Below are 15,724 nucleotides of genomic sequence, written 5' to 3' on the forward strand. Positions count from 1 at the left end.
AATTCAATTCCAAGCATGGCATCTCTTAAGTTCCTTTCTGTGAAAAACTGACACATTGCTGCTTAATTATTATTTTTAACAGAAGTTCCAGCCTGTTGCCAGAAAAGGTGAAAATTTTCTGACTAGCTCTATTCTGGAACTTTGAAAATTAAGGATTAGAAAAGTAATATGCTTACCCAAGTAAAACCTGCTTTAAATAGGCTGCTCTGTGAATAATTGTACTCAAATAAATAGAACCGATCCCGGTACAGACTGCAACTCAGCATGAGCTGAAGTGTTATATACTGCTTCCCACCAATGGAACCTCTACTTATAATTATGTAATTGCTTGAAGATATTAATTCGTGTTTCCCACAATTCATGTGTTATTTCTAGGCCCTACGATGACAAGGATCCCCTACAGAATGCCTGCTAAAATCATAATTCTTCACTTCAACCTGAACATGATGTACTTACTGCTTATTTTGTACTTATGTCCTGCCACAGAACTGCCGTAATTGAAATCAGATGTATAAATCAAAGAATAGCAATTACCCATAAATCTCATACAGTCATAAATGTTAAATACACCCAAATATGACCAACTTCTATTTACAGACATTCTAACCCCACTTCCCTAGCCTTGCCTCTGAATTCCTGCTCTAGTCACTGTGTGTATACCTAGAACAGAAATCGTATTTCAGCCAATTTCACAGCAACTTTCTACAACAAGGCAAAAAAATAATTTCTGCTTCTACTTCACTGGGAAGAAACACAGTCACTTTAGTCTTCTTTGTTTTATATAACCTTAGTTCAAGGGGAAGTCTGTGTTAAAACAGAACTCAACAGAACAAAAATTCAACGCAAACCAAAGAGAAATGAAACACATCAGAATAGCAACAAACTCATCCTACCCTAACCAAACCTCTGTGTAGCCAACAGAAACAGTCAATGTTAGAGATTTTTTTTAAAGTTTTTTTTTTCCACCCAGTACTTTAAGTACCTCATTCAACTTAAAACAAAATAAAAGCTCCAGCTCTGTTCCATAGAAGCTAAATATATCTCAGGCTTATAATGGGTAAATCCTTCCTGCGCTTGAATTTTTCTGATGTTTACCGAGCACTGAATACAATGACAAGGCAGCAGAAGCAAAGCATTTGCAATGCAGGTTTTTATATCAGATCAGGTTTAATCTACTAAAAATCCCCAATCATACACATTAGCATAACTGGCCATGTTTATATCTCCTTTCCAGGATCAAATAGAGATCCGAGCCTAAAAAGCAGTCATCAAGAATCTCAGCAACCACCTTTACCAAAGGAAATCTTTAAGTCAAGCACCCAAATTCTTGATACAATGCTCAATTTCTTGCTTGAGGTAGGAGCCCATCTGGTACTTTCTTGGAGCCTGTAAAACTGTCAATCCCTGTAGACTTCATGTTAGTGACACTTCTTTCTTCAGCTAATGTCTCAGTGAGACTGGTCAGGGTCCCACGCCAGAGGTACGGCACAAATACAAGTGTGACTGGAATGCCTTAATACTCCAGCCACTACTTATGGTGAATAGTGTCACGCAGAGGTCTAGAGTCTCCAGTGAGGCTGCTGCAGGCCACACAAAGCAGCAGTGAGCTAATAAATAGCATGTGGTCCTGTGTGCAAGAGTAGGTTAAAAGGTATTGGCACCATGATCTACTTCTCCAGGAGAGCTGTATCTTTTAGGGCAGACAGGGTCTCTACCACTGTTGAACAAGAAATGAAATAAACGTCAAAACCCTATTTCCTAGGATGGGAGCACCCCTATCCCAACTAAGTGATTCACTAGTTAATCCATGTATGAAACCTAGAGAACTACGCTCATCTTCTAAAATGTGTAAATGCGTATAGTCTGCGTAAGCACACATTTGATAGGAAATATGTGGTAAACATTCATAATTTATTTTCTGTTGCTTCTTAAAATAACTTCTGTCAAAATAGGCATACAAGAAGTACATACCTCTCCATTCTCCCTCTGTAACTTTGATTTTATGGATAAGCAATAGTTGACATCACTGGTTTTTCTTAATTCTTAAAAGAAAAGGGAAAATAGGGAACATCTGTTAAAATATGTGAATTAATTTTGCATATGCAGACTTGAAATATTTAGTCGCAGTAATAGAGCAAATAAAGGAACAAAAAGTTTCAGATATGAACAGCATCAAAGAGTTTACAATACAACAGTCTAAAATTAAGAAGCCCCTACATTTCAGAAGACTTGTATTTTTAAATGTGAAATGGAATTCAGCTGGTCCACCTGGGAGATCTGTTCTCCCAATCTGTAATTCACATTTTAGTGTCGTTTATTAATTTTGTACACTTTATAAAAGAAAGAAAACTAAAAAACCAACAGCAAAATTAAATCAGATCACCTTCTATATAAAACACAGATTTTTATTCTATTTTAAATGAAAGGGTTTATTTCTTTTTAAATTACAGAAATATTTACAAATACAATTTATCTTAAAGTTCTAACTATAATGGCTAGTTTTTGTTTGAGTGCCACCACACTCACTTCAGTAAAATTTTTCATGATTTACATTGGTATAAATGAGATCAGATATTGAAGATCATATTGGTTTTTCAGTGGAATTCAAAGTAATTCTGTGTTATGCAAAAAAAGCCCTAAAGCACTGTAATAATAATAAAAAGACTGCGAAGATAAGTGTTCCTGTCTGAAGAACTGCCAGAACTAAGACTTCTCTATGCAGTTTCTCCTGCAGCCTGAAATCATCAGGGAATGTTGTCTGCTAAAATCTAAAAACCCTCTACGGACTATGCATAAATCTTGATTATATATTGTATAAATGTGCCTGTATGTCTGAAAACCATATCCTTTCACGTATTAAATACTTTTTGAAAGTATGGAAATAATTTCAAATGAGAGGTTCCCAAAATCACTGGGAAAAAACATTTTTTTTCCTATAGTCTAATTTAGAGAAATAGCCAAACCATTTTGTTTGACATTTTCTGAAATACTTCACCAAAGGCAATGGCTTCATCCCCAGCGATGAAAATTTGGCGAAGTTTTAAGCAAGTGAGCATGAAAACTTTTAACTGGGAATTATTAAGCACCTCTAGCTGTATTCAAGAACTGCTTTAGCTTAGACTGCAAGACAGTACAAAGATAAAATACATTCTGCCTATACAACTGTAGTGATCCCCAAAAGAAATATTTTAATTTCTTCTGTTCTGAAATGTAGGACAATTTACTACAGCAAGATGATGAGAAAATAGCAAACTGTGTATTTGCAGACATTAACATATCTCCCCTTTAACTGCAGACAACATCTTGTCTTTCCTCACAAAATATGAACTCGATAAAACACTTGGGACATAAGATTACCTGTAGCGATTTGCTGGAAAATTACTGGAATTGGCTCTGTTGTAACTAACACATCTTCATCATTATCAGAACTGGAAACATAAGTGTTATCTATGAAAAGAGAAACACCTCACATGGTGAAGTCCAGTTGTGCTCTGTCAGCCCCTTCCCACGTTGCCCATCCCACCCTTGTACCATAAGGAACTACTCCCCAGTTGGTTAGGGAAGCCAAGCACTACCATCTTTCTGATGGTTTTTGGTGGCTTTTTTTTTTTTTTTTCTCTTGATATCACTAATGAAAAGTAAAATACCAGAAGGATGGAAGATTCAGACCCGAAGTTTATACAAGCAGACTCCTGGAGTTTGATGTCATGTCTTTTGTGAATCACACCAAACACTGCTCTGAAATGTCCCCCAAGGCTTAAGGAGGTTTGAACCAACCTTTGCAAAATGAAGACTTGTTCTATGCTTTTTGCTATGCCTGACACTAAAACTCAAGCTAGATCTGCTGTGCAGAGTGAAGGCTGCATTCAGAGCTGGGTGTTAACAGCCCTTTATGCAAAATACTTGTGCCTCATTTTGCCTAGTCACGTAAAGGTTGTCTGAAGTTATCTTCTAATCAGTGGACAACCTTTCTTATGCCTGATTCAGGAAAAAAAATCACTCCTCTCACTTAACAAAAATGTTAGGTATGGATATGAATATGGGAAGTCCGTCCCAAATTTTCTTTAAAAATGTAGGAATTAGGCTGTGGAGGGTGTGTGTTGGTTTTTTTGGTTTGGCTTCTCATTTTGCTTTCCAATCATTTAGTAATAACAAACAAGGAGCAGCAAGTTTTTATGTAGTATCTGCAGAAGTTAATTTTGCACAAATTGCTGAACCGTCTATGAAAGTAATAATACTTTGTTTTCTACTGATCTAGGCTGAACTGAAATTTAAGCTCTAGAGCAGAGAGGTTGGCAATTAAGATAATCACAGATAAAAAGACAAGTAAGAAAAATGAAATAAGGACTTGATCTATCATAATTCCAAACACTCCAGTCCCACATCAGCAAAGTGCATAAACTCACATGTAATTTTAAGCATCCTGCTGCAATCCCAAAGTCTTTGACCACAGTGCTTCCAGTGAAATGTTAAAGATGTTAATATTAATTAAACAGTAAATTCAGTAATATTCTGTATTACAGAGGTTCTTAGCAGCCTGTATGAAGATGAAGCCCCAGCGCTGCTGCCCCTTTCTCGCACAGGTGTGCCACACTGCTTTTGAAGACTAGTAGCTGCACCGCCCTCCGCCTGTGAAATGGCTTTTCTGCCACATTCGCACACATCTACTGAGTCTGACACTATTCCACACCTTCGCCTGCTTCTGCTCCTGCACTGTCCCACGAGGTAACCTTGAGTGATCTGTGCTCCGCTCAACATACACATATTGCATGCAGGCAACTGCTGCAGGAGGCTGACACCACTTTTCTGCTCCATCAGCTCAGTCTGTATCCACTTGGCTACGTGCACTTGGCACAGGGATGTGTTTCAGAGCCACAGCATTGCGCAAATAAAATGGAGTCCCTTGAGCCATCTGCTAGCATTCACTCCTTCTCCCACTTTGTCTGTGGGCAGGATAGGCTGAGAACTATGCATCCAGGACAGCTGCATCCCACCCTCTTCATGGACCCCTGCCTTGCCTCTGTTTGCATGCTCCACCTTGCTGTCTTCATTTCAGTGTCAGCCTCACCATGCTGGATGGCTCTGGGCCATTCCTTTCCCAGGTTTGGGAATGCAACTTATTGCTATAGAGTCTAATGAGCTGGAATAGCAGAGACCACCATATCGCTCTAAATATACCAAACACCATATATATGGATGGGAGAAAGGAAATCCATGTGCTAGAACTTACTGCTGTATGAAAGAGTAGGAAAAACAATATGTTCTATACAGAATAGAAAATTACCGAGATATACATATAAGGAAAAAAGGACTGTTCAATTATAGTTCTGTAGATTTTAATTATATTTTTATGTCCATTGTCATTCTTGCTTGGCAGCTGGATAGTACTATTCTCACTGCCAAGTTTTTGTTTTCTATTTGGCAACCATTAGCATTTTTTCCTTTTCTTCCATCAGTCTAATGAAACTTGAAATTAAGATGCTGGTTTTCATTTGCTTTCTTCAACATCCAGTTTCTAACACACCACACCTAGGAACACGTCTCCTCTTAAGTGGAGGACCTAGTGCCCATACCTAGCGGAAAGATTCAGCAAATCACTTACTGCCAAACTCATTCTCTCCATCTCTCCTGCAATCTAACAACGTCTGAGAAAAGGATGTTTCTGTTAACATGTGTGTAACCCACAAATCACTGGGATAAAAGACTACAGCAGTTCTACAAGTTTATGGCAGCCGATGCGTATCACACTCCAAACACATATTCATTAGAAAAATGCTTGCTGCTGTAATGGTTCTCATAGGACTCATGATCCACTTGTATTAATGGGACTTCAGTCTACTCATTGATATATTCTACAACTGGAGCAGTTATTTTCCCCAGTTGTGTCAAAGTTATGAGAAAATGGTTACATAGATATTTTGCTGAAACTGTTATTACCTGCCTCTAAAATTTTCAGTGATATTTTCACAACTTCAGCAATGTATACACAACTTTGAGACTTCACTGTCTCAACACTATACCTATTAAGTTCCTCACTGTGCATTGTGAGCATATTTTTACCTTTCACTCATAATTATCTAATTATCACACACCTTCCATTATTTAAAGTTCTCATGTCATATTATGGTTACCATAGGTAAGATTTAATGCTCAGCTGTTTGTAATCTTTTGATACTTCATGAAGCAATTCAGCAATAGCTGCACACTGTTATCAGCACCAAAATGGTGACGCTGCAGACATTAACACTTCTGCTGCGCACACACACACATTCCACTTCTAAAGGCAGCTAGAGTATATGCATTACCCAAAGCTCTTCTTATAGTATCTAAAATTTACTTGTGGTGTTATCACTTTTGGCTCAATGACTATAATTTGTATAGTAACTTAATCTCTTCTATTTTCAATGCATGCATTAGCAATTTATCTGATGATCAACTCTGACAGCCTTCTCCTGCATTTCTAGATTTGATCTACTGTGTATTAGACACTCCTGATCTCCAGAGGACACAAGTTTGGTATAGCTATGCACTAATGGACTTGACCTGTAAAGATTTACCCTGCAAGAAATTTATTTTGATGAGCACATGCTGAACTCTATCAACTAGCAGCAATAGTTGGCAGATCACCTTCCAGTTGAGGAGGACATCAGCACAGAGCTACCCAGACTTGACACTATGGTACTCTGACATGTCCCTGAAACACCCCTTAAGTTACATGCCAAAGAAGAGAGCCACAGTCAGCAGTAATGTTAAGTTAGAGATTTAGGATAAGGACAGATGACAAAGAATCTGGTTTACCAAGTCAAAACAAGTATTTTATGATCAAGCCTCTAAAATGGAAAAAAGCCATTATCACTCCTAACACACTGAACACCTCTTCATCACAAAGCAAACATGCACCCTGCAGAAGCTTGAGATATAAATGAAATCAGGTCTTCCAAAGCCTTGAAGGGTTAGACTTCATTCAGTAAACATGTACGGCTGGTTTACCAATCCCCCAATCCCCCTGTCAGCTACAGTTCTGCCTTTAAAATACAGGGAGTAATGGCAGAGAATATTCATTAGGTTTAAAAGCAACCAAAGTCACTCAGGTTTGTAGGCCATCCAGGCATGCTACAAATAGCATTGTAAGGGAAATCTGAGGTCTGTCAGAAGAATTTGCCAGGAGATGAGATCTCATGTGCTGTGGGAGTAACTGCTGGTCAGTGCTCCAGCCTGCCATTTAGTTAAGGCTTCCCAGAGATCCAAGTTTTGTGATGTTTAATAAACTAAACTGTTAATAACTTATGATGGTATTTTTCCCTCCATTCATTATCAGGGCAATGAAGTAATCAGTAAACCAATTTATCTGTGGTATGACTGTGTATTTTATGAATATCAGTTTCTCCCCTTTACTGCATGTTGAAAAATTATTAGTAGCAGCTTTCCCTCCAGTTTTTACCAGTGAAGAAAATATCTCTCATAAAGATTGTTAATATTCTTTCAAATAATCCATTGTATTTAGCATCATTGCTGATGCTTGCTGATTTCTCTCTGTATCTGCTTCAAGCGCTCTGGTGTTTTGAACAATATAGTCTACTGCTTATCAGTAAAGAAGATCAAAGCCTCACTTCTTTAGAGATTCTAAAAGAAACAAGAAATATTTCTTTTAGAAATACTACAGAGATGTTACAGATAAAGATCAAAAAAGGCCAGAGGGCTTCATATCATTCATGGTACTTACACGTAAATAATCCCAAGTGCGAAATACACAATATCGTACAATCCAACAGTACTACCATGAACCTTTACCTGCACAGCACCTGTCTGCCCTCATCCTCACTTTCCTCTCCTACTTCTGCTAACCTCTGTGCCACCTGAAGTATCTGTGCAGTCTCTTTGTGAAGGAAATCAGGGAAATAAGCCAGCTGAAAACTAGCTTTTGCTTTTGCCTGGTGTTCTTCATGTGAATAATTCCCCTTGTCTAGATTGGCTGCATGGTTATACAAATGCTTTTGCTAACCCAGCTCAGAGTATGAAAGGGATGAAGGACTGAGCAGCTGGCAACAGCTTTGCAAGCTTATGTTACCAAAGACATACCCATACACAAACTCTTGGCTTCAACTGACCCCAAAAAGCATCAGTGCATAGTCCACAGGCTTAACTTGAAGAACATGGGTAGTCTCATTAAGGTCTAATGCAGAAATGCTTGCTGGCCCCATGCCAGGCTGCCCAGCCTCTTGAAAGATCAAGCTTTATCTACCATGCCAAAAAGGAGCTGGGCGCTTTCTCACTCCTATCACTGTTGGCTCCAGACATGGAAAGCATCATATAAGTTCCAGTCTCTGTAAACTTGTGAACCAGGTTTTCTCACCCTGACCCAGCTGACAAATGATGCCTGGAAAGGAGGAATGACTGTGAAAATAACTAATGGAAAATGATTAGCACAAGGATGCACCTGGAAGACAACAACACCCTTTCAGATCATCTCATCTGAATAGAGCAAATTGTGGTAACATGCATATGTGTGTCATGGACAAGAATGTTGCACTGTACCTGGGTAATCCTCAGAGACATGCACTGAATAGGATACACTGTAAAAAGAAAAAACAAACAAACAAACAACAGAATTAATAACAACAACAGTAACTGCTGGCATAACATTTTTTTCCTGCTCCTGTATTGTGTTTTTTTATAGGTTCCTGACAGTTTCCGGGACAGAAAATAACAGCTATTCTGATTGCTTTTGAAGTGCTCAGCTAAAAATAAAAGTGTCATGCCCATTTTGAAAACTTATTTTGCTAAACTGGCACATCCCGATTTCAACCTTCTTAGAATATCAAGACTGCATTATATTCACTTTAGAGTAACATTGCACAGTATCTGTGCTTAGGTTTAAAAAAATAAGTTGCTCTTTGAACAGAACTGGAAAAGTGTAAACCCCAGAAGTTTTCCCTGCTTCTGGTTTCTCGGGTTGAGTCAAGACCCAGTAGCAAGCCTTGCTTGCTGGCTGGGGCACTTCTGTATCTTCCTATTAGTCTCAGTAAAGGCTCTGAATGGTTCAGGCACCTTCCTCTCATCAGAACCTCATATTCGTAACAGCTGTGGCAATTTTATTTGATTCCTCTACCTCTTTGCCAAACTGAGTTCAAATCAAATTTGAAAGAGACATGGTCACACTAAAGGGTAGCTTTACTACATGGATTACCTGAGTCTGTTTCATAAGAAAGTAAGTTATACGAACACACCGTCCTGGTCCTCCAGCCCAGCCCACATGTTCTTTCCCTACCACCCAGTGAGATCTTCACTAAATTCACTGCTGAGAGCAGGAAAAATGGGCATGGTGGTTGGCTCGATTATCTAACTAGCCACCAAGTCCTTCTGAATTTTTGCAAGGTTACTGTGTGTCTTAATTTTGCATTAAAAGCATTCAACTCTGCAGCACGCTGAAAGCTTTCTGTTGTATAATTCATGTTCTTTCCACTTCTACATTCTATAAATTGTATGTGTCAACTTACACATTTAAATAATACATGGTGTGTGTTCAGGTCTGTAGAGAGTTAAGCAGACAAAGGCAGGATGGCATAGTCCTTTAATAAATTTTGGTGTGTACTGTACATTGCTGAAAATTGTTTCAGTGGATCTTTCTAAATTACATGAATATAGTTTCCATATAGAGTACAAAATAAACCTATGTATGATTTTTTTTCTTTTTTTCTCTCAAGGACTTCCATTAAATGAACTACACTGTCACAATCCAATGATTGTAGGGGTGATCAATATGAAAAAGTAGGTCCCTCACACTTTCTTCCATAAGTCAATCTATTACCACACAGCTCTGTCACCTGTTTTTGCACATCATCTATTCTAGCATAATTCATTTTATGTATTGTTTGACTAAGAGGCAAAGATACCTGTTTCTTCAATGGCTGAGATGTTCACATAAATTGAAGCAGAAAGAGTGTTTATTACAGCTGACAAAAGATTTAGCCACAGAACTCTTGATAGCCTCAGTCAAGCCAGAATTAAATCCCATCACTGTGTCCATCTGAAAAGCATTAATAGAAAACCTATCTGCCAAACCATAATTATGGTAGTATGCTGGAAATAGCAATCTGATGATCCTGAGCTGTCACTTCAAAGAAAGTATTTAAAGGAGATGTGAAGCAAGATTAAAGAACAAAATGCCTGAAAATAGGATAATTACTTCCAATTAAAATAAAGCAATAGTTTTAATTATTTTTTTATTTAAAAAACAGTAGTTTTTATTAAATTTGTTCAGTTCCTAAACTGATTCAGTTTAGGAACTGAACAAATTTTAGTATAGCCCTCAATTCAGCAGAACTATTAGTTTATTATGCTGGGTATGTTTAATCTGGAAATCTTTACATTATTAGTTTCATTCCTCTCCCCCCAGCTCCCCCCCCCGCCCCCCCCCCCCCCCCAACCAAAAGGGAATGTCTAATTGTCTTCTTTCCATCTAAATTCATATTTTCAGCACATGTTGGGACCTCTGTTCTGCCCTTTTCTCTTCAGTGTCCCCAGATCAGTGTACTTTGAGAAGTATCAGTGAAGTATTATACTAGACAAAGATCTTATGGGAACATCCTTTTAGATAGTCCATTCTTCTCACATATATTTAAACTCATATTCAGGGAGAATAAGGCTTGTTTGAGCCCCCAGACAAATGAAGTGGTACTTTGCTTGAGCTTGTCATCTTAGGTTAGTGATGTGCAGGCTATGGAAGCAAAAGGTGGAAATAAAACTACCGAACAGAACACAACTTGGTTTTCTGTCTCAGCTTGCCTCTGAGTGTTGCACAGGACCACACTTTGGCACATTTTTCTGCATTCAGGATAAACTGCTTCCTACTGACTGTGCACCTGATTTGTCAGAAAAGAAGATATACCAGGCTAACAAAGGTCTCTTAAGAGGCCCCTGTCCTGCAGCCACCCAAGCATTTTCCCACTAACTTCAATGAAGATGCAGATGTTCAATGCCTCCCAGTGTTAAAACTTCTTAGAGCCAAAGAAAGCCAGTACTGAAGCAGCTTCCTTGCCTGAGTATGCAGAAATGCAACTGGACTCAATTTAGGCCTGGCCCCCTCATCGATGTACATCATGATTATTCTAGTGAGGGATGTAATTTTTCCTTCTGGCAATGCAGTTCTTCTGTACAACCCTGTTGCAGTTACATTGCTATAAATACAACTTATAGCACTATAATTTATTTCCATTCCCATAAACACATTCTAACCAGCCAACCATCATCCTTGCTCATTCAGTTATATTGCTTTAGTTACATCAACATAGTTCAACACTTGAGTACAAACAAAGCCTCAATGATGGTGTTATTTCTGTTTTATTCAGCTTAGACCCTCTGCAGAAGGCATCCTACAGTATATATGCTTCTTGACCTTTAAAGTCAGAACAAGCTTAATATTAGAAATTGCCTAATAAAATTTTAACACAGTAAAGCACCATATAGGAAATTAGTGCAAGCTGTGATGTTTCACTGATTATGAGTTTTTAATGTAAACTTCTTTTTGCTTGAAATAATATTAACATGTAGATCCACAGCCTTAGCTTAGTAACAATTCTACTCACAGGGGACTCCTTGCAAGCTTTTTGCAATGTGCTTAAAGCATAACTGCTCCTCCTTCAGAAAGGCTATCTTGCAAAGGTCTCTCTGCATTTGAGAACTAATTCATCAGATAGATGGAGACCCACCACTTAATTGTTATTTTTCAGATTAATCAGTTCCAATTTGATACAGAACAAGCAAATTCACCTGCATTTGATATTGCTATAATTTATATATATATATATATATATATATATAAAAATCTAGTTAGAGAGGAGTGCAGCCTCCAAACTGATTATACTACCAGGTAAAATATTACCCAAAAAATTGAATCTCCAGGGCAAAGAAAGAAATCCATGAAAACTGAGAAAGACAGCAAAGCAAAAGTTACTGCAACAAAACTCATTCATATAAAGGAAAAATACCAGCTTCACCTCTGTAAATCAATTTGTAAGATTGTTTCCTATGTCTTGAACTGCAGTACCATGAACTATCACGGTACAAACCCGTGGATCAGACATGCATCCTAAAGCCACAATGATGCTGGAGCTGGAGTGTATCTTCCCATCAAATTCACATTATCTCAACTCTATGCCACCTGTAGTTTCTCTCTAGGAAAGAAATCCATTAAGCTGCATTTCCAGCTGTTTTGCACAGCAGGAACAATGTGAAGCATCTGGCTCGAGTCTAAGATTTATGCCCATGGAATGGTTATGACAATTCAACCAGCTCTGTCCCACGGCAACGGCTGACTTACTGCCTTATTAAGTGTGGAAATTGTGATCTAGTTTTGTCATGGTTTAAATCCAGCCAGCAACTAAGTACCATGCAGCCGCTCACTCACTTCCTCACTCCCACAGCCCCGGTGGGATAGGGAGGAGAATCAGAGAAAGGTAAAACTCATCTGTTGAGATAAGAACAGCTTAATATAAAGTAAAAGATGATGATGATGATCACAATAGCAATAGTAATGAAAAGGAAAAAGAAGAATAAAATCCAAGAAAAAGAAGTGATGCACAATACAATCACTCACCACCCGCTGACCAATGCCCAGCCTGCCCCTGAGCAGTGATTGGCTCCTCCTGGCCAACCTCCCCAGTTTATATACCCCACACTATGTCCCATGGTATGGATCATCCCTTTGGCTAGTTTGGGTCAGCTGCCCTGTCTCTGCTCCCTCCTGGCTTCTTGTGTACCTGCTCACTGGCAGAGCATGGGAAACTGAAATTCCTTCACTTACAGTAAGTGCTACTTGGCAACAACTACAACATCAGCGTGTTAACATTATTCTCAGACTAAATCCAAAACACAACACTGTACCAGCTACTAGGAATAAAATAAACTCTATTCCAGGCAAAACCAGGACAAGTTTCTATTCCAGTTTTAGCTGTCTCTACCAGAGCCAGAGCTCCATGTGCTAACATTGCAGCTTGCAAACTTGCTGATGAATAGAAACAAGATTTTTTGTCATGTGGAATCTTACATTAGTCTAATGCCAATCTATAACATGATATAAGAAAACAGCAAATAGGATTTTCTTAATCTTAATGCATCTGGAGCTACAGAATTCAGAAGAGACTACTTTTTGTTTACAACAAATAAAAATCCCAGATCTAGCTCATCAATGAAGTAATGCCAGAAGTTAATAGGATGACTGAAACTTCATACCTGAAGAAAAAATACTAAGACTCAGCAAAGTAAACTCTGGACAAATATGTAAGATTAAATGCTACTATGGCATTGATTACATGCCAGGGTCAACTTCTGAGTAAGTGGCGAGCTGAAGAAAAGAATAGTGAAATCTTCATAAGAAAAATAAAATTATACTGGTGAAAACTTTGGGCCAAAGGGCCTTTTTAATGACCAGTACAATACTTCTGGAAGCACAGTGTGATATAGACTTGATGGTTTTACTCTCCTCTAGGTGAGGCAGTAAGAAGGAATAAGGTCCAATTGAACAGATACAACTTGTGTTCTTTTTCCAATGCCTAACTATCAATTCTCCAAAATTACTACTGATCTTCAGTAGCTACACATTATATGCCACAGTGGAATATTTAATGAATGTCCACTAATTCTGCAGAAAATATTCCCACTTCCATCTTCACTCCTTTGTTTCTTTTCTTTGAAAATGCTTCCAAATTCCTCAATGGATTCCTATTACTTTCACAGCCTTTAGCTTCCTCTTCTGTTTCAATAAGACCACCATTTGATACTGAAGCCTGGCCCTTCATATTGTGTCACTTATGACAAGCCTTTTTCCTCAAATGAAAGAAAATTGGTCCAAAAGGATTCCACCTTGAACATAGGCCACTCTCTTCTAGTAATTGGTCTGAGATCAAGTTTGAAACCTAAGAGCTTGGCAATAAATCATATCACAAATACAAGGTAGACATTAAAGATGTACTGTGGGTTTCCATCCAAACAAAACTTTCAGATTGCATTCCTGAAATATCTGACCTTTGAAAAAATACCTTGAGAATTGGTAGAAGATGAGGCATTTAGGTATTGGCCAGCTGGAAAACTAAGCCATTTACACAAAAAAATCTGAATACTTAACAAGAAAAAAAAATTTTTTTTTTTTTGCAGTTTAGTTCATTTGAATTAGGAAATTCTCTGAAAAGAGCTACAATTCAAAATTAATAGTTAAACACACTGCAAAAGGTTTCAATGTCAAGTCTTTCTTCTGATCTGTGCAAGATGACATGCATGCAAATAACAGCAGAAGAGACCCAGCAGCCATAAGCAGCAATTTTCTATGGCAAAAAGATCTCTCCTGCTTAATGGACAGACAAGCCTTCCAAATCCACAGCCTGGAGACAATAATTTTGTTCTATGCTGAAAACCGAACAAACAAAATAACTATGAAAGCAATTAAAAACTAAGCAAAAATTACTGATGTGTTACTTACAGCTAGGACAAAGGAACTTAATGCAAACTCCCCCTTTGGTGTTCAACTGCCACAACCATGAGTGAATGATAATGTCAGGTTTTTTGACAATTTATGAACAAGTGAATTAACAAAATATTTCATCACTTGGTATGTATGACTACCGTGCTATTAAATACTTTGATAGCTTTCAATGGAGCTCTTAAAAAACAATGCAATTACACTACAGGAAAAATAATCTTGCTCTTCCGCTCTAGAGCTTCTGAAAGATTCCATCTCACCCAGCACACATCAGCTGAGAAATTGCTCCACTGAAGCTCATATTCAGAAATATACCTAAAACTGTGGCAGCATTCTGAATTTTCTTATGAGGAAAATTTTGTATTCAACTATTGCTAACATTCACAATGCCTTTAGTAAAAAATATGGAGGCTTTTAAAATGTATTTATAAAATGATAATACAATGCACATGTTACTGCACTGCAAATCCCACTAAAGACTGAAGTAAATACTATTAGACAACACAAACCAGCAAGTACTGCATTCCATTCATTCATGATCTTAAAGGTCTTTTCCAACGTAAAACAATTCTGATTCTGATACCTTTGACAGTCCCAGTAACATGACAAAACATAAATGGAACTGCAAAAAGTTGCAGTTGTGTAAAACACTAACAAAGTGACATGCATCTCCAAACAGAGGGACATACAAACAGTAGTTAGAATCACGAGTTGGAAATATGATAGATAGCACAACACATGGCACGGTTCTGAAAATAAAAGTTTGCATAAGGCTTTTTAAAATATAAATACAGACTTTTTGCTCTTTCACACAGTGAAATAACTACTGAAACACAGGACTTCTTTTTTTCCAGCAGTGAAATAAAACCTGATGTCATTAAATAAAACAACAATTACTGAAAAACAACCTTATTATTGCCTGAAAAGAGAATTAGAAGCCTCCACAAACAAGACGAAAATTAAGAGAAGGTAGACCTAAGTTTTCATGCACATATTAGCAAAGCTATTAAAAAAGTGACTGTTAATCAAGGGCAGCAAAAATAATCTCACTATATGAAAATTTATTTTCTTTTAAAATACAGATTTTAGAACTTGAATTAAATCCCACTGAAGTCCATGGGAGTCTTCAGTACATGACAAAGAAGATTACAGGCAAGTTGCACAGGAAATAGAAGACTTCTGGCCCCTACCACTCTCCTGGTACTTCTAGACACAGGTACTTAATCACTTTGCTGAAAATTTCAAGATGTA

General features: G+C 37.8%; 1 protein-coding gene across 2 annotated transcripts in view; it reads right to left on the minus strand.

The window, feature by feature from the left end:
* The window catches only part of PARP8 (poly(ADP-ribose) polymerase family member 8), a 120,731-nt gene that overhangs the window by 58,695 nt on the left and 46,312 nt on the right, over positions 1–15,724 (minus strand). For both annotated transcript variants that reach the window (XM_055791153.1, XM_005241958.4), the window contains exons 3-5: positions 8,536–8,573; positions 3,358–3,447; positions 1,972–2,042 (exon numbers count right to left, since the gene is read on the minus strand). In XM_055791153.1, coding sequence (XP_055647128.1) covers positions 1,972–2,042; positions 3,358–3,447; positions 8,536–8,573 — 199 coding nt within the window. The remainder of the gene's footprint in view (positions 1–1,971; positions 2,043–3,357; positions 3,448–8,535; positions 8,574–15,724) is intronic.

Source organism: Falco peregrinus, chromosome Z (genome assembly GCF_023634155.1).
Source record: "Falco peregrinus isolate bFalPer1 chromosome Z, bFalPer1.pri, whole genome shotgun sequence".
NCBI classification, from domain to species: domain Eukaryota; kingdom Metazoa; phylum Chordata; class Aves; order Falconiformes; family Falconidae; genus Falco; species Falco peregrinus.